This window comes from Ailuropoda melanoleuca, chromosome 3, assembly GCF_002007445.2.
Source record: "Ailuropoda melanoleuca isolate Jingjing chromosome 3, ASM200744v2, whole genome shotgun sequence".
Lineage (NCBI taxonomy): Eukaryota > Metazoa > Chordata > Mammalia > Carnivora > Ursidae > Ailuropoda > Ailuropoda melanoleuca.
This window is the reverse complement of record NC_048220.1, coordinates 1,548,620-1,568,802: the sequence shown is the minus strand read 5'-3', so window position 1 is coordinate 1,568,802 and position 20,183 is coordinate 1,548,620. Positions and strand designations below refer to the sequence as shown.

Below are 20,183 nucleotides of genomic sequence, written 5' to 3'. Positions count from 1 at the left end.
TTTTTTTCTTTCTTTCTTCTTTCTTTTTTCTTTTCTTTTCTTTTTTTCTTTTCTTTCTTTCTTTTTTTAAAGATTTTATTTTTAAGCAATGTCTACACCCAACACAGAGCTCAAACTCACCATCCTGAGATCAAGAGTCACATGTTCCACTAACAGAGTCAGCCAGGCACCCACTCGGTTTGTTCTTAATAGGACAGATCAGCTTAGGAGGGAGTAACAATGTCAGCTTCTGTCTTCTGTCATTGCATACCCACACATTTTAAACTCTGTCTTTACAAGCCTATTTTCCATTGTCCTTCAACACAGCCCCCCTCAATAAACCTTAATTTCTTTAAAAGCAATGCCTAAATCATTTTTTAAATTTTATTTAAATTCAATTAATTAGCATATAGTGTATTATTAATTTCAGAGTTAGAGTTCAGTGATTCATCAGTTGCATATAACACCCAGTGCTCATTTTATCAAGTGCCTTCCTTAATGTCCATCACCCAGCTACCCCATGCCCCATCTCCCTCCCCTCCAGCAACCCCTTCTTTTGTCTCTTATGGCTTGTCTCCCTCTCTGATTTCATCTTATTTTATTTTTTCCTCCCTCCCACTATGATCATCTGTTTTATTTCTTAAATTCCATATATGAGTGCAATCATATGATAATTGTCTTTCTCCAATTGACTTATTTTACTCAGCATAATACCATCTAGTTCCATCCATGTCATTGCAAATGGTAAGATTTCATTTTTTTGATGGCTGAATAATATTTCATTGTATATATATACCACAGTCTTCCTTTTCCATCCATCTGTGGATGGATATCTGGGTTCTTTCCATATTTTGGCTATTGTGAACAACAATGCCTAAATAATTTTTGATGATGATAGAAGCAATGGTGACTTCTGGGCTTTTGCATCACAAGTTTTTTTTTTAATTCTTTCATTGCATAATTTGGTTTATTTATCTTATATATAGCCTATATGTCCCTGATTATTTGCCTTATCACTTGTACCTGTTCTAATTGTCCTCCTCCCATTTTAGCATTGCCAGGGGTCTGAGCCTATGTCACACTCTTATATTAATTACTACTGGATTTCTTCACAGGTGAGTAATTGAACACTCCTATATAAAATATAGTGATTCTCAGGGACCCTAGGTGATGCAGTAGGTTGAGTGTCTGACTCTTGGTTTCAGCTCAGGTCTTGATCTCTTGGGGGTGGGATCAGGTCCTATGTCAGGCTCATGCTCATTGTGGAGTCTGCTTCAGATTCTCAATCTCTCTCCCTCTGCCCTTCCTGCTCATACTCTCTCTCTAAATAAATAAATAAATCTTAAAAAAATAAAATACAGTGATTCTTGTATATTTCATATGCATTGAAATATTTTTTGTCACTGTGATATTTTCAAATCTGCATTATAAACCTTTTGGTTACTTCTATTATTATTCTGAATGCCAACAATATTAATAGTTACTATTTGTTTGGCACCTACCATGTGTCAGTCATTAAGCCATGATTTTTAAAAAATTCTTTATTATATTATGTTAGTCACCATACAGTAAGTACATCCTTAGTTTTTGATGTAATGTTCCATGATTCAGTGTTTGTGCACAACACCCAGTGCACCATGCAATACGTGCCCTCCTTAATACCCATCAGCAGCCTAGCCCAATTCCCCACCCCCTTCCCCATGATTTTTACATGCTTATGTCAACCATATAAAGTATGGATTATTGTTATCTGTGGGTCATATGGAGTCCTGGAAAGTTTAAGCAACTTTCTCAAGGCTACTCTGTTAACAGGAGGCAGAGCCAAGATTTTAAGCAAGGAATGTCACTCCCCAAAACCTCATTTGGTTAGTGGTGTGTTTTCCCATATATGAGTCTAGAATGTCTTCAGGAGTTGTCACTGGGTTTACATTTCCCAAACCAAGTCAGAAAACACTCATTTTACCACCACTATCTGGTGATAGTGAAAAGACATTTACTCAAATGATTAGGGAAGAATTGAGAGTTTTCAAGAGTAATCACTTCATTCTGACTTCAGCTGAGTAGTTTAAGAGCTAGAGTGGGTCCATCAAACCCATCAGCACATAGGTAGCTGGAAGCACTGAGGATGCACAAAGTGCTGATCTTTGAAATAAGCCTGTAGTTGGAGCAACTCCTAAGTACTATTTTTTCAATATCAAACCAAAAATTTTACATACATAAATTTTGTGTACACATTCAAACTTTGTTTGTAGCTGTGTAAATTAATGAAATATTCAGAAAACTTTTGGATCCAGTAGTTTCATTTCCAGAAATGTGTGCTAAAGCCATTATTAATAAGGAGAGTAAAGCCATGTGCATGAATATATTCTATAGCTTAGCCTGTATTAGTACAAAATGGGGTAAAAAACAAATGCCTAGCTATAGGGAAATAGGAAAATAAATTTTGTTAGGTTCACCCCATGGAGTATCAATCCTTTGAAAATGACATTTACTTAAAATGTGTAGCAATATCAAGGGAATCTTATAAAAAATAATGCAATCATAAATTGGAATATAAAACTATAATTGCAATGATAAAATTACATATTTTATACAGAAAGAAATGGAAGAAGGATTTACATCTTGAGATGATGGGTGATGCATAATTCTTTTACCTTTCATTTCCATTTTTATTACCACAATACTTATTAAGTAGTAAATACGATAATATAAATTGATTATCTTCAGCCAACCAACCATTAATAATATTTAAGATGTCAGGCCATTTAGCTGGATTTAACTACAGTCGTAATTTTCCAGAAAAAGTGTTTTTGCTTTAGCTAAGCCCTAAGGAATTGAAGAGAACTTAAAGCTAATTTTCATACTGTCTTATATTGGAGAGAGCTCAAATAATTATTTTTGTTTATTTGTATGAAGTTGCTCTCCAGACTTTGAATTAATGGTGGGGAAGACAAAACCCCAGGAAGGTGAAACAATTTCCAATGGTGAGTCAGGCTGTGTCTACAGGGAACTGAGAGATCTGTCACTTCTGTCTGGTCTTTGATAAACTGAATGAAGGAAGATGAACCAATATAAGAACCTATAATGGCTGACTACACAGATCCATGGACATGTTCAACTGTTCTGAACTCTGTGCTTTTTGGAGAAGTCATGAGATAGCTTCAGAGCACTCCCCCCCAGCCCATGCTGATCACACCTCGTGGGTAGCTCTAAGCCACAGAAATATTCCCTGGGCAGACAGCACAAATTCAAGATAATAAGCTCTCACTGAGAATCATGGTGTGGAGGGCAGTATTAGAGCAGACCCCTGGGACCCACCACCACTGAGGACCTGGGGGACTCAAACACAGAGTTACAAGGCCCTCCTGGGGCCTCAGTTTAATCAGAGAACTCACTACATGTTGATGTTTTCATATGGATAATTAAGTGATTTTTTTAATTGAAGTATAATTAACATATAGTCATATTAGTCTCAGGTGTATGATATAATGGTTCAACAATACTATACATTTCTTAGTGCTCATTTATTTCAGCCCCTTCTACCTCCCCTCTGCAACCACCAGTTTGTTCTCTATATTTAAGGGTCCAGATTTTTTTTGCCTCTTTTTATCTTTTTTAAATTGTTTTGTTTCTTAAATTCCACCTATGAGTGAAATCACATGGTATTTGTCTTTCTCTGACTGACATATTTCACTTAGCATAATACCCTCTAGGTATCCATGTTGTTGCAAATGGCAAGAATTCATTCTTTTCTATGGCTAGATAATACTCATTGTGTGTGTGTGTGTGTGTGCATATATATATATCTCACATCTTTGTCAATTCATCTATTGATGGACACGTGAATTGTCCATATTTTGGCTATTTTAAATAATGCTGCAATTAACACACAGGTGCATATATATTTTTGAATTAGTGTTTTCATTTTCAGGGGGGTAAATACCAAGTTATGGAATTTGGTAGTTCCATTTTTAATTTTTAAGGAACCTCTGTACTGTTTTCCATGGTGGCTATATCAGGTTACATTTCCACCAAGGTGCACAAGGGTTCCTTTTCCTGCACATTCTCGACACTTATTTATTTTTTTAAATGTATATTTAATTATGATTTATTACCTTCTCTATAAGATTATAAATGCCACATGGGCAGATACTTCATCTTTTTATTTACTTTCTTTATTTTAATTTAAATTCAATTAGCCAACATAGAGTACATCATTAGTTTTTGATATAATATTCCAAGATTCATTAGTTGAGTATAACACCTGGTGCTCATCACATAAAGTGCCCTAGTTAATACCCGTAACCCATTTACCCCATCCACCTACCCGCCTCCCTATCTGCAACCCTGTTTGTTTCCGAGTCAAGAGTCTGTCATGGTTTGTCTCCCTCTCTGATTTTTTCCCATTCAACTTTCCCTCCCTTCCCCTAATGTCCTCTGCACTATTCCTTATATTCCACATGAGTGAAACCAAATGATAATTGTCATTCTCTGCTTGACTTTTTTCACTTAGCATAATCCCCTCCAGTTCCATCCAAGTTGATGAAAACGGCTGGTATTCATCCTTTCTGATGGCTGAGTAGTATTCCTTTGTATATAGGTACCACATCTTCTTTATCCATTCATCTGTTGAAGGACATCTTGGCTCCTTCCACAGTTTGACTATTGTGGACATTGCTGCTATGAACATTGGGGTGTATGTGCCCTTCTTTTCACTACATCTGTATAATTGGGGTAAATGCCTAGTACTGTAATTCCTGGGCCATAAAGTAGCTCTGTTTTTAATGTCTTGAAGAACCACCATACTGTTTTCCAGAGTGGTTATATCAGCTTGCAGTCCCACCAACAGTGGAAGAGGGTACGCCTTTCTGCAATATTTGTTGTTTCCTGACTTGTTAATTTTAGCCATTCTGACCAGTGTAAGGTGGTATATCATTGTGGTTTTGATTTGTATTTCCCTGATGGCAAGTGATGTTGAGCATTTTTTCATTTGTATGTCTTCTTTGGAGAAATGCCTATTCATGTCTTCTGCCCATTTCTTGACTGGATTATTTGTTTTTTGGGTGTAGTTTGAGAAATTCTTTATAGATCTTGGATACAAGCCCTTTATCTGTTATGTCATTTGCAAATATCTTCTCACATTCCATAGGTTTACTTTTTGTTTCGTTTCCTTGCTGTGCAGAAAATTTTATCTTGATGTAGTCCCAATAGTTGATTTTCCCTTTTGTTTCTCTTGCCTTTAGAGATGTGCCTTGCAAGAAGTTGCTGTGGCCAAGGAAGTTGCTGTGGCAAGGGTTGAAGAGATCACTGCTGGTGTTCTTCTCTAGGATTTTGATGGATTCCTGTCTCACATCAAGGTCTTTCATCCATTTGGAGTTTATATTTGTGTATGGTGTAAGAGAACGGTCCAGTTTCATTCTTCTGCAAAGGATTATCCAATTTTCCCAGCACCATTTATTGAAGAGACTCTTTTTCAATTCTATGTTCTTTCCTGATTTGTGGAAGATTAGTTGACCATAGAGTTGAGGGTCCATATCTGTGGTCTCGGTTCCATACAAATTTTAGTATTGTTTGTGCCAGCTCTGTGAAAAATGTCAAAGGTATTTTGATAGGGATTGTGTTGAATGTGTAGATTGCTCTGGGCAGCACAGACATTTTAATAGCATTTATTCTTCCACTCCATGAACATGGAATGTTTTTCCATCTCATCGTGTCTTCCACAATTTCTTTCATAAGTGTTCTGTAGTTTCTAGAGTAGATCCTTTACCTCTTTGATTCGGTTTATCCCTGGGTACCTTATGGGTTTTGGTGCTATTGTAAATGTAATGGATTCTTAATTACTCATTCTTCAGTCACATTGTTAGTGTATAGAAATGCAACCGGGAGTTAAGATGGTGGAGGAGTAAGGGTCCCCTTATTCAGCTGGTCCCCTGAGTCGAGCTGGATAGGTACCAGGCAATCCTAAAAACCCACGGAATCAGCCTGAGATGTAGGAAGATATATCTGGATCTCTGCAAGTGAACACCTACAGCACTGAGTATTGAGGTACGAAGAGGGGAGCCATGAATACACACAGATATATCAGAAGATAAACAGAAGGGGGAGGAAGGCTCCATGCCCAGTTGCCAGGAAGTGGTAGCCACCTGCACTGGGGAGTGGGCAGACTCGTGGACCAGCACCCGCAAGGAGTGGCGTGAGACCATGAGTCTGGGAACATGTTTGCAAACAGACTGAAAACCGGCACTCCAGAGCGCCCCCAAACCATACGGGAACAGGGAGCACCAGAGCACGCGTGGGGATGGCTGATGGCTGGCAGTGTTAGAAGCACAAAGGACAGAGATGTGCCAGCTCTGGAAGTGAGGGCTGGGACACCGGCTGTGGGGCACACAAGACGAGACACTGCAGGGTTTTTAGCAGCAAAAACAGAAACAGAGTTAAAGAGGCCAAGAGAGCTCAGTGGAGAGCAGACTGCGATCTCTCTGTACTGGGACAGAGGCTGGGATTCGGGAACTGCTGCTCTGACTCTCAGAAGAGACACAGCAAACCATCAGGGAAAGACGCCAGAGAACAAAAGCCTGGAAATACCAGCTCACATTGTGCCAATCCCCAGCCCCCCTCGCAGGGGACAGGGAGACTCTAAACAAGCAGGGTTGCATGATATCAATGCACCAGGCACCTACCCCAGAAGGCAAGCTGAAAAAACAAGAAGGCCACATCCCTAAGGTCCATAAAATACAAGAGCACACTGCCTGGGTCCTGGTAAATAACTTGGGCTCTGGGCAACCATGCAACCTCTCCTCATCAGAATGATGAGAAGGAGAAATCCTCCCCAGCAAAGAAAAGATGATGAGTCTGTGGCCTCTGCCACAGAACTGATGGATATGGATATAACCAAATTGTCAGATGGAGTTCAGAGTAACAATGGTCAAGATGATGTGTAGACTTGAAAAAAATATTAACAAAAATATTAATGAGAATATAGAATCTCTAAGGGTGAAAATGAGAGGGAATCTGGCAGAAATTAAAAACGCTATGAATCAAATGCAGTCAAAACTAGATGCTCTGATGGCCAGGGTAAAAGGGGCAGAAGAAAGAATTAGTGAATTGGAGGATGGGATGGTAGGAGAGAAAGCTAAAACAGAAACTGGCTAAAAAAAATCCAATCTCGGGGCGCCTGGGTGGCACAGCAGTTAAGCGTTTGCCTTCGGCTCAGGGCATGGTCCCGGCGTTCTGGGATCGAGCCCCACATCAGGCTCCTGTGCTATGAGCCTGCTTCTTCCTCTCCCACTCCCCCTGCTTGTGTTCCCTCTCTCACTGGTTGTCTCTATCTCTGTCAAGTAAATAAATAAAAAAAATCTTCAAAAAAAAATCCAATCTCAAGATTTGGTTACAGGAGATTACTGACTCAATGAAATGTTCCAATGTCAGAATCATCGGCATCCTTGAGGGGATGGAGAAAAACAGAGGTCTAGAAGAGATATTTGAAGAAATTGTAGCTGAAAACTTCCCTAATCTAGCAAAGGAAACAAACATTCATGTCCAAGAGGCAGAGAGAACCCCTCCCAAATTCAACCACGACAAACCTACACCACGTCACGTCATAGTGCAATTTGCAAATATTAGATCCAAGGATACAGTGTTGAAAGCTGCCAGGGCAAAGAAATTTCTCACGTACAGAGGCAAAAATATCACGATTGCGTCAGACCTGTCTACACAGACCTGGAATGAGAGAAAGGGTTGGGCAGCATTTTTAAAGCTCTTTCAGAGAAAAACATGCAACCAAGGATCCTTTATCCAGCAAGGCTGTCAGTCAGATTTGATGGAGAGATAAGGATATTCCAGAATCACGAGACACTGACCAGTTTTGTAACCATGAAACTAGCCCTATGGGAGATATTAAGGGGGGTTCTATAAAAGTAAAAAGGCCCCAAGAGTGATACGGAACAGAAAGTCACAATCTATAGAAACAAAGACTTTCCAGGCAACATGACATAATTAAAACCATATCTCTCAATAATCACTTTCAATGTGAATGGCCTAAATGCTCCCATAAAATGCCACAAGGTTGCAGATTGGATAAAAAGACATGACCCATCCATTTGCTGTCTATAAGAGTCATTTTTTCTTTTCCTTTTTTATTATAATAATATTTTTTGTTATGTTAGTCACCATATAGTACAACCCTGGTTTTTGATGTAAAGTTCGATGATTCATTAGTTGTGTATAAAACCCAGTGCACCATGCAAATCGTGCCCTCCTTACTACCCATCGCCAGTCTATCCCATTCCCCCACGCTCTGCCCCTCTGAACCCCTCAGTTTGTTTCTCAGAGTCCATAGTCTCTCATGCTTCATTCGCCCTTCTGATTACCCCCAATTTCTTTATCCCTTTCTTTGCAAATATTAGATCCAAGGATACAGTATTGAAAGTGGTCAGGGCAAAGAAATTCCTCACGTACCAAGGCAAAGGTATAAGAATTATGTCAGACCTGTCTACAGAGACCTGGAATGAGAGAAAGGCCTGGGGGGGGCATTTTTAAAGCTCTTTCAGAGAAAAACATGCAGCCAAGGATCTTTTATCCAGCAGGGCTGTCATTCAGAATTGAAGGAGAGATAAAGACCTTCCAGAATTGCCAGTCACTGACCAATTTTGTAACCATAAAACCAGCTCTATAGGAGATATTAAAGGGGGTTCTACAAAAGTAAAAAGTCCCCAAGAGTGTTACAGAACAAAAAGTCACAATCTATATAAACAACGACTTTACAGGCAACATGGCAACATTAAAATCATATGTCTCAATTATCAGTCTCAATGTAAATGGCCTAAATGCTCCCATAAAATGCCACAGGGTTGCAGATTGGATAAAAAGACATAACCCATCCATTTGCTGTCTACAAGAGGCTCATTTTTAACCTAAATATACATCCAGACTGACAGTAAAGGGATGGAATACCATCTTTCATGCCAATGGACCTCAAAAGAATGCTGGGGTAGCAATTCTCATATCAGACAGATTGGATTTTAAACTAAAGACTATAGTTAGAGATAAAGAAGGGCACTATATTATTCTTAAAGGATGCATCCAACAAGGGGATATGACAATTACAAATATCTATGCCCCCAACAGGGGANAGGGGAGCAGCAAGATACACAAGCCAACTCTTAACCAGAATAAAGAGACATATAGATAAAAACACATTAATAGTAGGGGACCTCAACACTCCACTCTCAGCAATAGACGGATCACCTAAGCAGAAAGTCAACGAAGAAACAAGAGCTTTGAATGCCATATTAGACGAGATGGACCCCGTAGATATATATATATAGAACACTACATCCCCAAACCAAAGAATAATCATTCTATTCTAATGCCCATGGAACATTCTCAAGAATAGACCATGTTCTGGGGCACAAAACAGGTCTCAACCGATACCAAANATACCAAAAGATTGAAATTATCCCCTGCATATTCTCAGACCACAACGCTCTGAAATTGGAACTCAACCACAAGGAAAAATTTGGAAGAAACTCAAACACTTGGAGACTAAGAACCATCCTGCTCAGGAATGATTTGATAAACCAGGAAAATAAAAATCAAATTAAACAATTTATGGAGACCAACGAGAATAAAAACACAAAGGTCCAAAACCTATGGAATACTGCAAAGGCAGTCCTACGGGGAAAATATATAGCCATCCAAGCCTCACTCAAAAGAATAGAAAAATCTAAAATGCAGTTTTTATATTCTCACCTCAAGAGGCTGGAACAGCAACAGAGGAATAGGCCTAATCCACACCTGAGAAAGCAGTTGATCAAGATTAGAGCGGAGATCAATGATATACAAACCAGGAGTACAGTAGAGCAGATCAACAGAACTAGAAGCTGGTTCCCTGAGAGAATAAATAAAATTGACAAACCATGGGCAAGACTCATCCAAAAGAATAGAGAAAGGACCCAAATTAATAAAATTATGAATGAAAAGGGTGAGGTCACAACCAACACCAAGGAAATTGGAAGGATTATTAGAAACTTTTATCAACAGCTTTATGCCAATAAATTAAGCAATCTGGAAGAGATGGAGGCATTCCTGGAAACCTATAAACTACCAAGACTGAAACAGGAAGAAATTGATTATTTAAACAGACTGTCAAATTATGAAGAGATTGAAGCATGGATCAAAAATCTCAAAAACAAGAGTCCAGGAACTGATGGTTTTCCCAGGGAACTCTACCAAACATTCTAGAAGAAATAATACCTATTCTCCTAAAGCTGTTTGAAAAAATAGAAATAGAAGGAAAGCTACCAAACTCATTTTATGGGGCCAAAATTACCTTGATCTTGAAACTACGCAAAGACCCCTTCAAAAAGGAGAATTACAAATGGATTTCCCTAATGAATATGGAAGCCAAAATTCTCAACAAGATCCTTGCTAATAGAATCCAACAGTACATTAAAATGATTATCCACCATGACCAAGTGGGATTCATCCCTGGGATGCAAGGTTGGTTCAACATTCACAAATAAATCAGTATCATAGATCATATCAACAAGAAAAAAGTCAAAAATCATATTTTCCTCTCAATAGATGCAGAAAAAGCATTTGAAAAAATACAGCATCCTTTCCTGATTAAAACCCTTCAGAGTGTAGGGATAGAGGGTACATTCCTCAGTCATTAAAAACCATCTATGAAAAGCCTACAGCAAATATCATTCTCAATGTGGAAAGCTGGAAGCCTTCCCCTTAAGATCAGGAACAGGACAAGGATGACACCTCTCGCCATTATTATTCAACATATTATTACAATTCCTTGCAACAGCAATCAGACAACAAAAAGGGATCAAATGTATTCAAATCGGCACAGAAGAAGTCAAACTTCCTCTCTTCGCAGATGACATGATGCTCTACATGGAACACCCAAAAGAATCTACTCCCAAACTTTACTAGAACTTATAGAGCAATTCAGTAATGTGGAAGGATACAAAATCAATGCTCAGAAATCAGTTGTATTTCTATACACGAACAATGAGACTGAAGAAATAGAAATTAGGGAATCCATCCCATTTCTAGTAGCACCAAGTATCATACGTTACCTTGGAATTAACATAACCAGACATATAAAGGATCTATATTCGAGAAACTATAAATCACTCTTGAAAGACTTTGAAGAAGACACAAAAGGATGGAACAATATTCCATGCTCATGGATCGGAAGAATTAGCATAGTTAAAATGTCCATGCTCCTCAGAGCAATCTACATTTTCAATGCTATCCCAATCAAAATACCAATGACATTTTTCAAAGAACAGGAACAAACTGCCCTCAATTTTGTGTGGAACTAGAAAAGGCCCCAAATCGCCAAGAAACTGTTGAAAAGGAAAAACAAGCTGGGGGCATCACAATGCTGGATTTCAAGCTGTACTACAAAGCTGTGATCACAAGGACAGCATGGTACTGGTACAAAAAGAGACACATAGACCAATGGAACAGAATAGAGAACCCAGAAATGGACCCTCAGCTCTTTGGGCAGCTAATCTTTGATAAGGCCTGAAAAAACATCCAGTGGAAAAAAGACAGTCTCTTCAATAAATGGTGCTGAGAAAATTGGACAGCTACATGCAAAAGAATGAAACTTAACCACTCTCTCACACCATACACAAAGATTAACTCCAAATGGATGAAAGATCTCAATGTGAGACAGGAATTCATCGAAATCCTAGAGGAGAGCATAGGCAGTAACCTATACGACATCGGCCACAGCAACCTTTTTCATGACACATCTCCAAAGGCAAGAGAAACAAAAGATAAAATGAACTTGTGGGACTTCATCAAGGTAAAGTCTTCTTCACAGCCAAATATACAGTCGAAAAAACTAATAGGGAGCACCTGGGTGGCACAGTGGTTAAGCGTCTGCCTCGGCTCAGGGCGTGATCCTGGCATTCTGGGATCAAGCCCCACATCAGGCTCTTCCGCTATGAGCCTGCTTCTTCCTCTCCCACTCTCCCTGCTTGTGTTCCCTCTCTCGCTGGCTGTCTCTATCTCTCTGTCGAATAAATAAATAAAATCTTTAAAAAAAAGAAAAAGAAAAAACTAATAGGCAGCCCACAGAATGGGAGAATGTATTTGCAAATGATACTACAGATAAAAGACTGGTATCCAAGATCTACAAAGAACTTCTCAAACTCAATACATGAGAAACAATTACACAAATTACAAAATGGGCATAAGATATGAACAGACAATTTTCTAATGAAGACATACAAATGGCTAACACAGAAATGAAAATATGTTCAAAATCATTAGCCATCAGGGAAATTCAAATTAAAACGACCTTAATATACCACCTTACTCCAGTTAGAATGGCAAAAATTGACAAGGAGAGAAACAACAATTGTTTGAGAGGACATGGAGAAAGGGGGTCCCTCCCACATTGTTGGTGGGAATGCAAGTTCTTACAGCCACTCTGGAAAGCAGTGTGGAGGTCCCTTAAAATGTTAAAATCGAGCTACCCTATGATCCAGACATTGCACTACTCGTTATTTACCCCAAAGATACAGACGTAATGAAGAGAAGGGCCATATGCACCCCAATGCTAATAGCAGCTCTGTCCACAATAGCTAAATAATGGAAGGAGCTGAAAAGCCCTTCAACAGATGACTGGATTAAGAAATTGTGGTCCATATAAACAATGGAATTTTATTCAGCTATCAGAAATAATGAATTCTCAACATTTGCTGCAACATGGATGGCACTGGAGGAGAAAATGCTAAGTGAAATAAGTCATGCAGAGAAAGACAATTATCATATGGTTTCTCTCATCTCTGGAACATAAGAACTAGGAAGATCGGTAGGAGAAGAAAGGGAGAAAGAAATGGGGGTCATCAGAAGGAGGAATGAAGCATGAGCGACTATGGACTCTGATAAACAACCTGATGGCTTCAGAGTGGAGGGGGTGGGAGAATGGGATAGGCTGTGCATGGGTAGTAATGAGGGCACATATTGTACGGTGCATTGCGTGTTATAGGCAACTAATTAATCATCGAACTTTACATTGAAAATATATATAAATAAAAATAAAAAATTAAAATAAAAAAGAAACAACAGTGTATGGGAACCCACTTAGCCGTAACATCATCATTCACGAATATGGAAGCATTAACCAAAGTGGTCGTGGAAGCTTGACTAATGTACCAAAACTTATCTCTGAGACACAACACTATACAAGGAAAGGCCAACAAAAATCATCTTTCACTAGGAAGGAAGGGTTCACAAAAGAGGTTTGGAAACATGAACATTGTGCCACATTTTTATATGTAATAGCAGTTTCTAGGAACCATCCTCCAATTAAAGCAACCTCCTGCATAGGTATCCCTACTCAAAATTGGGTTTGCAGTCCTAGGGAAACGTCCACACCCTTACCTCTAGGAAATAAGGATGTCAAGATAATGTACATCAGTAACATCATCGATTATGAATAGAGAAGCATGAATCAAAGTGGTTGTGGAACCATTAGTAAAGGTCTAAGTACATATCTGTAAGAAATAACAGTGCATAGGAACCGCCTTCTACTAACATCACTCTCATGAATCTACATCCCTTCAGAAAATAGGGGGTGTATGAATCACCAAAGCACCCCATACATATATCTAAGAAACAACAGTGTAAAGGAGAGAACCCCTTGAAACAAACATCACCATTCACGCATATGGAAACATAAACCAAGGTGGAGGTGGAATCAGAAGGAAAGAACCACATACCTATCCCTAGACAATACCACTTTACCAAATACCATTAAAAATTGACATCATCGCTCACAAATATGGAAGCATTAATCAGAAGGTTCTGGAATCTCGAGGACTGTGCCCCATCCTTATTGGAAATAAACCACTGTGTCCAGAAAAACACCTTCAACTAACATAAGCCTCATCAATACTGATCCCTATTCAACATTGGGTATGTAGGCCTAGGGAAAGGTCCACATACTTATAGCTAAGAAACAATGGTGTCAGGATAATGCCCTTCAAGTCACATCAGCCTTCCTGAAGATGGAAGCATGAATCAAGGTGGTTATGGCCCATTAGGTAAGGCCTACGAACATATAGCTAAGAAACAGCAGTGCACAGGAACAATCTTACAGTGTACAATGTCCTTGGTTAATGTGGAATCCCTATCATAAGTGATTGTTGCAACGTAACAAAAATGCCATAAACTTTTCTGTAAGAAACAACAGTGTACGGGAACCCACGTAGCCCTAATATCATCATTCATGAATATGGAAGCATTAACCAAAGTGGCCGTGGAAGCCTGATGAAAGTGCCAAACACGTATCTCTGAGACACAACACTATACAAGGAAAGACCAATGAACATCATCTTTCACGAAAAAGCGACCGTTCACCATAGTGGTATGGAAACATGAGCATTGTGGCACATTCTTATATGTAATAGACAATAGTGTCTAGGAACCGTCCTTCAACTAAAGTTCCCTCATGCGTAGGTATCCCTTCTCAAAATTGGGTTTGTAGTAATAGGGAAAAGTCCACACCTTTATATCTAGGATACAATGGTGTCAAGACAATGTCCACCAGTAACATTATCGATTATGAATAGGGAAGCATGAATCAAAGTGGTTGTGGATGCATTAGGAAAGGTCTATGTACATATCTGTAAGAAACAACAGTGTATAGGAACCACCTTCAACTAACATCACCCTCATAACAACAGTGGACCTTTCCCTAGGCCTACACACCCAATGTTGAATAGGGATCACTATTGAGGAAAGTGATGTTAGTTGAAGGTGTTTTCCTGTACACGGTGGTTTATCACATATAAGGATGGAGCACAGTCCTTGAGTTTCCACAATCTTTTGATTAATGCTTTCATATTTGTGAAAGATTATGTTAATTTTTTTTATTTTTTAATTTTTTATTTTTATTTCTTTTTTCTGTTCACTTTATTTTTTAATTTTTTTAATTTTTAAAAATACCAGTAGATTTAACATACAGTACTAAGTTAGTTTCTGTGGACAATTAAATGATTGAACAGCTCTATACATTACTCAGTGCTCATCATGATAAGTGTACTCTTAATCCCCATCACCTATTTAACCCATTCCCTGCGCCCACCTCCTCTCTAGTAACCATCTGTTTATTCTCTATAGTTAAGAGCCTGGGGTTTTTTGTTTGTTTGTTTGTTTTGGTTTTTTGGGGTTTTTTTGTCTCTCTTTTTCTTTGTTCTTTTGTTTTTTTTTCTTTTTTTATATATTTTTTTATTATACATACAGTACATCCCTGGTTTTTGATGTAAAGTTTGATGATTCATTAGTTGCATATAACACCCAGTGCACCATGCAATACATGCCCTCCTTACAACCCATCACCAGCCTATCCCATTCCCCTACCTCACTCCCCTCTGAAGCCCTCAGTTTGTTTCTCAGAGTCCATAGTCTCCCATGCTTTATTCCCCTTTGTTTATCCCTTTATTCTCCTACCAATCTTCCTAGTTCTCATGTTCCATAAATGAGAGAAACCATATGATAATTGTCTTTCTCTGCTTGACTTATTTCTCTTAGCCTTATTTCCTCCAGTGCCATCCATGTTGCAGCAAATGTTGAGAAATCTTTGGTCTTTCCTTGTATAGTGTTGTGTCTCAGATATACGTGTTTGGCACTTTCGTCAGGTTTCCACGACCACTTTGGTTAATGCTTCCATATTCATGAATGATGATGTTAGGGCTACGTGGGTTCCCATATACTGTTGTTTCTTACAGATAAGTTTATGGCATTTTCGTTACATTGCCACAACCACTTACGATAGGGATTCCACATTAACGAAAGAATTCTACGTTGAAAGATGGTTCCCGTACACTGTTGTTTCTCAGCTATATGTTAGTAGGCCTTACCTAATGGTACCATAACCACTTTGATTCATGCTTCCATCTTCACGAAGGCCAATGTGACTTGAAAGGCATTATCCTGACACCATTGTTTCTTAGCTATAAGTATGTGGACCTTTCCCTAGGCCTACACACCTAATGTTGAATAGGGATCAGTATTGAGGAGGTTGATGTTAGTTGAAGGTTTTCCTGGACACGGTGCTATATTACAATTAAGGACGGGGCAGAGTCCTCAAGATTCCAGAACATTTTTTTTTAAAGATTTTATTCATTCATTTGACAGAAAGAGAGACAGCAAGTGAGAAAGGGAACACAAGAAGGGGGAGTGGGAGAGGAAGAAGCAGGCTCCTAGCGTATGACCCTGATGGGGCTCAATCCCAGGACCCCGGGATCATGCCCTGAGCCGAAGGCAGATGCTTAATGATTGAGCCAACCAGGCGCTCCCAGAACCTTTTGATTAATGCTTCCATCATGAAAGATGATGTTAATTACTAATGCAATTCTATAAAGTGGTATTGTCTAGGGATAGGTATGTGGTTCTTTCCTTCTGATTCCACCTCCACCTTGATTTATGTTTCTATATGTGTGAATGGTGATGTTCATTTTAAGGGGTACCTTCCTGTACACTGTTGTTTCTTAGATATATGTATGTCGTCCTTTGGTGATTGATGCAACCCCTATTTTCTGAAGTGATGTAGAATCATGAGGGTGATGTTAGTTAAGGGCGTTTCCTATACACTGTTGTTTCTTACACCTATGTACATAGACCTTTCCTAATGCTTCCACAACCACTTTGATTCATGCTTCCCTATTCATAATCGATGATGTTACTGGTGGACATTATCTTGACACCCTTGTTTCCTAGAGATAAGGGTGTGGACGTTTCCCTAGGACTGCAAACCCAATTTTGAGCAGGGATACCTATGCAGGAGGTTGCTTTAATTGGAGGACAGTTCCTAGACACTGCTGTCTATTACATATAAGAATGTGACACAATGTTCATGTTTCCAAACCACTTTGGTGAACCCTTCCTTACTGGTGAAAGATGATGTTCGTTGGTCTTTCCTTCTATAGGGTTGTGTCTCAGAGAAAAGTGTTTGGCACTTTCATCAGGCTTCCATGACCACTTTGGTTAATGCTTCCATATTCATGAATGATGATGGTAGGGCTAAGTGTGTTCCTGTGCACTGTTGTTTCTTACAGATAAGTTTATGGCATTTTTGTTACATTGCCACAACCACTTATATTAGGGATTCCACATTAACCAAAGATAGTGTATGCTGCAAGATGGTTCCTTTACATTGTTGTTTCTTAGCTATATATTCTCAGGCCTTTCCTAATGGTACCATAATCACTTTGATTCATGCTTCCACCTTCAGGACGGCTGATGTGACTTGAAGGGCATTATCCTGACACCGTTGTTTCTTAGCTCTATGTACTTGGACCTTTCCCTATGCCTACACACCCAATGTTGAATAGGGATCACTATTGAGGAGGATGATTTTAGTTGAAGGTATTTTCCTGTACACAGTGGTTTATCATGTACGGATGAAGCACAGTCCTTTAGATTCCAGAATCTTTTCATTAATGCTTCTATATTCGTGAAAGATGATGTTAATTGTTAAAGCTATTCTGCAAACTGGTGCTGTCTAGAGATAGGTATGTGGTCCTTCCTTCTGATTCCACCTTGGTTCATGTTTCCTTATGCATGCACACAAATTTAAGGGCTGTTTGTTCCAGTTCTTTGAAAAATGTCATTATTATGTTGATTGGGATAGCATTGAAAGTGTAGATAACTCTAGGTAGCATGGATATTGTAGCTATGTTAATTCTTCTGATCCATAAGCATGGAATATTTTTCCATCTTTTTGTGTCTTCTTCAATGTTTTTCAAGAATGATTTGTAGTTTCTAGAATGTAGATCCTTTACATCTCTGGTTAAGTTAATTCCAAGATAATGTATGATTTTTGGTGCTATTGTAAATGGAATGAATTCCCTAATTTCTCTTTCTTCAGTCTCATCGTTTGTGTATAGAAATGCAACTGATTTCTGAGCATTGATTTTGTATCCTGCCACATTACTGAATTTCTCTATAAGTTCTAGTAGTTTTGAGGTGGATTCTTCTGGGTTTTCCATATAGAGTATCATGTCATCTGTGAAGAGAGACAGTTTGACTTCTTCTTTGCCGATTTGGATACCTTTGATCCCTTTTTGTTGTCTGATTGCTGTTGCAAGGACTTATAGTATTATGTTGAATGAATGTGAGATTGGGCATCCTTGTCGTGTTCCTGATCTTAAGGGAAAGGCTTCCAGCTTTCCACATTGAGAATGATATTTGCTGTAGGCTTTTCATAGATGGCTTTTATGAAATTTAGGAACGTACCCTCTATCCCTGCACTCTGAAGGGTTTTAATCAGGAAAGGATGGTGTATTTTGTTAAATGCTTTTTCTGCATCTATTGAGAGGGGTATATGGTTCTTGACTTTTTTCTCGTTGATATGATCTATCACAGTGATCGATTTGTGGATGTTGAACTGACCTTGCATCCCAGGGATGAATCCCACTTGGTCATGGTGAAAAATCCTTTTAATGTACTGTTGGATCCTATTAGCTAGGATCTTGTTTAGCATTTTGGCATCCATATTCATCAGGGATTTCGGTCTGTAATTCTCCTTTTTGATGGGGGTCTTTTCCTGGTTTTGGGATCAAGGCAATACTGTCCTCATAGAATGAGTTTGGTAGTTTTCCTTCTCTTTCTACTTTTTGAAACAGCTTCAGGAGAATAGGTATTATTTCTTTGAATGTTTGGTAGAATTCCCCAGGAGAACCGTCCAGGTCCTGGACTCTTGTTTTTGGGGAGGTTTTTGATCATTGCTTCAATCTCTTCATAATTAATCAGTCTGTTTAAATAAGCAATTTCTTCCTATATCAGTCTTGGTAATTTACAGGTTTCCAGGAAGTCATCCATTTCTTTCAGGTTGTTTAATTTTTTGGCATAACGCTGTTGATAAAAGTTTCATTTAAATCATATCTCTCAATAATCACTCTCAATGTGAATGGCCTAAATGCTCCCATAAAACACCTCAGGGTTGCAGATTGGATAATAAGGCATGACCCATCCATTTACTTTCTGCAAGAGACCTGTCTTGAACCTAAAGATACATCCAGACTGAAAGTGAAGGGATGGAAAACCACTTTTCATGCCAATGGACCTCAAAAGAAAGCTGGGTTAGCAAATCTCATATCAGCCAGGTTAGGTTTTAAACCAAAGACTGTAGTTAGATATATAGAAGGAAACTACATTATTCTTTTTTTTAATGATTTTTTATTATATTATGTTAGTCACCATACAGTACATCCCCGGATTCCGATGTAAAGTTCGATGCTCCATTAGTTGCGTATAACACCCAGTGTACCATGCAATATGTGCCCTCCTTACCACCCATCAACAGTCTATCACATTCCCCCACGCCCATGCCCTCTGAAGTCCTCAGTTTGTTTCTCATAGTCCACAGTCTCTCATGCTACATTTCCCATTCTGATTACCCCCCCTTTTCTATCCTTTTCTTCCCCTACCGATCATCCTAGTTCTTATGTTCCATAGATGAGAGAAATCATATGATAATTGTCTTTCTCTGCTTGACTTATTTCATTAGCATTATCTCCTCCAGTGCCGTCTATGTTGCAGCAAATGTTGAGAATTCGTTCTTTCTTATAGCTGAGTAATATTCCAGTGTACTGATGGACCACAGCTTCTTAATCCAGTCATCTGTTGAAGGGCATCTCGGCCCTTCCATGATTTAGCTATTGTGGACAATCCTGCTATGAATATTGGGGTGCATATGTCCCTTCTCTTCACTACGTCTGTATCTATGGGGTAAACACCAGATGACCCAGCCATCATAGGGTAGCTCAATTTTTAACATTTTAAGGGACCTCCACACTGTTTTCCAGAGTGGCTGTACCAACTTGCATTCCCACCAACAATGTAGGAGGGATCCCCTTTCTCCACATCCTCTCCAACAATTGTTGTTTCTTGCCTTGTCTATCTTTGCCATTCTAACTGGCGTAAGGTGGTATCTCAGTGTGGTTTTGATTTGAATTTCCCTGATGGCTAATGATTTTGAACATTTTTTCATGTGTCTGTTAGCCATTTGTATGTCTTCATTGGAAAAGTGTCTGTTCATATCTTCTGCCCATTTTATGATTTGTTTATTTGTTTCTCGTGTANATTTGTTTCTTGTGTATTGAGTTTGAGAAGTTCTTTGTAGATCTTGGATAGCAGTCCCTTATCTGTAGTGTCCTTTGCAAATA

General features: G+C 38.8%; 1 protein-coding gene across 1 annotated transcript in view; it reads right to left on the bottom strand.

The window, feature by feature from the left end:
- The window catches only part of LOC100479036 (olfactory receptor 2Z1), a 27,444-nt gene extending 11,540 nt beyond the window's left edge, over positions 1-15,904 (bottom strand). The window contains exon 1 of the mRNA XM_034655710.1: positions 15,876-15,904. Within this exon, the coding sequence (XP_034511601.1) occupies positions 15,876-15,904 (29 nt within the window). The remainder of the gene's footprint in view (positions 1-15,875) is intronic.
- Between the last annotated feature and the right edge of the window lie 4,279 nt (positions 15,905-20,183).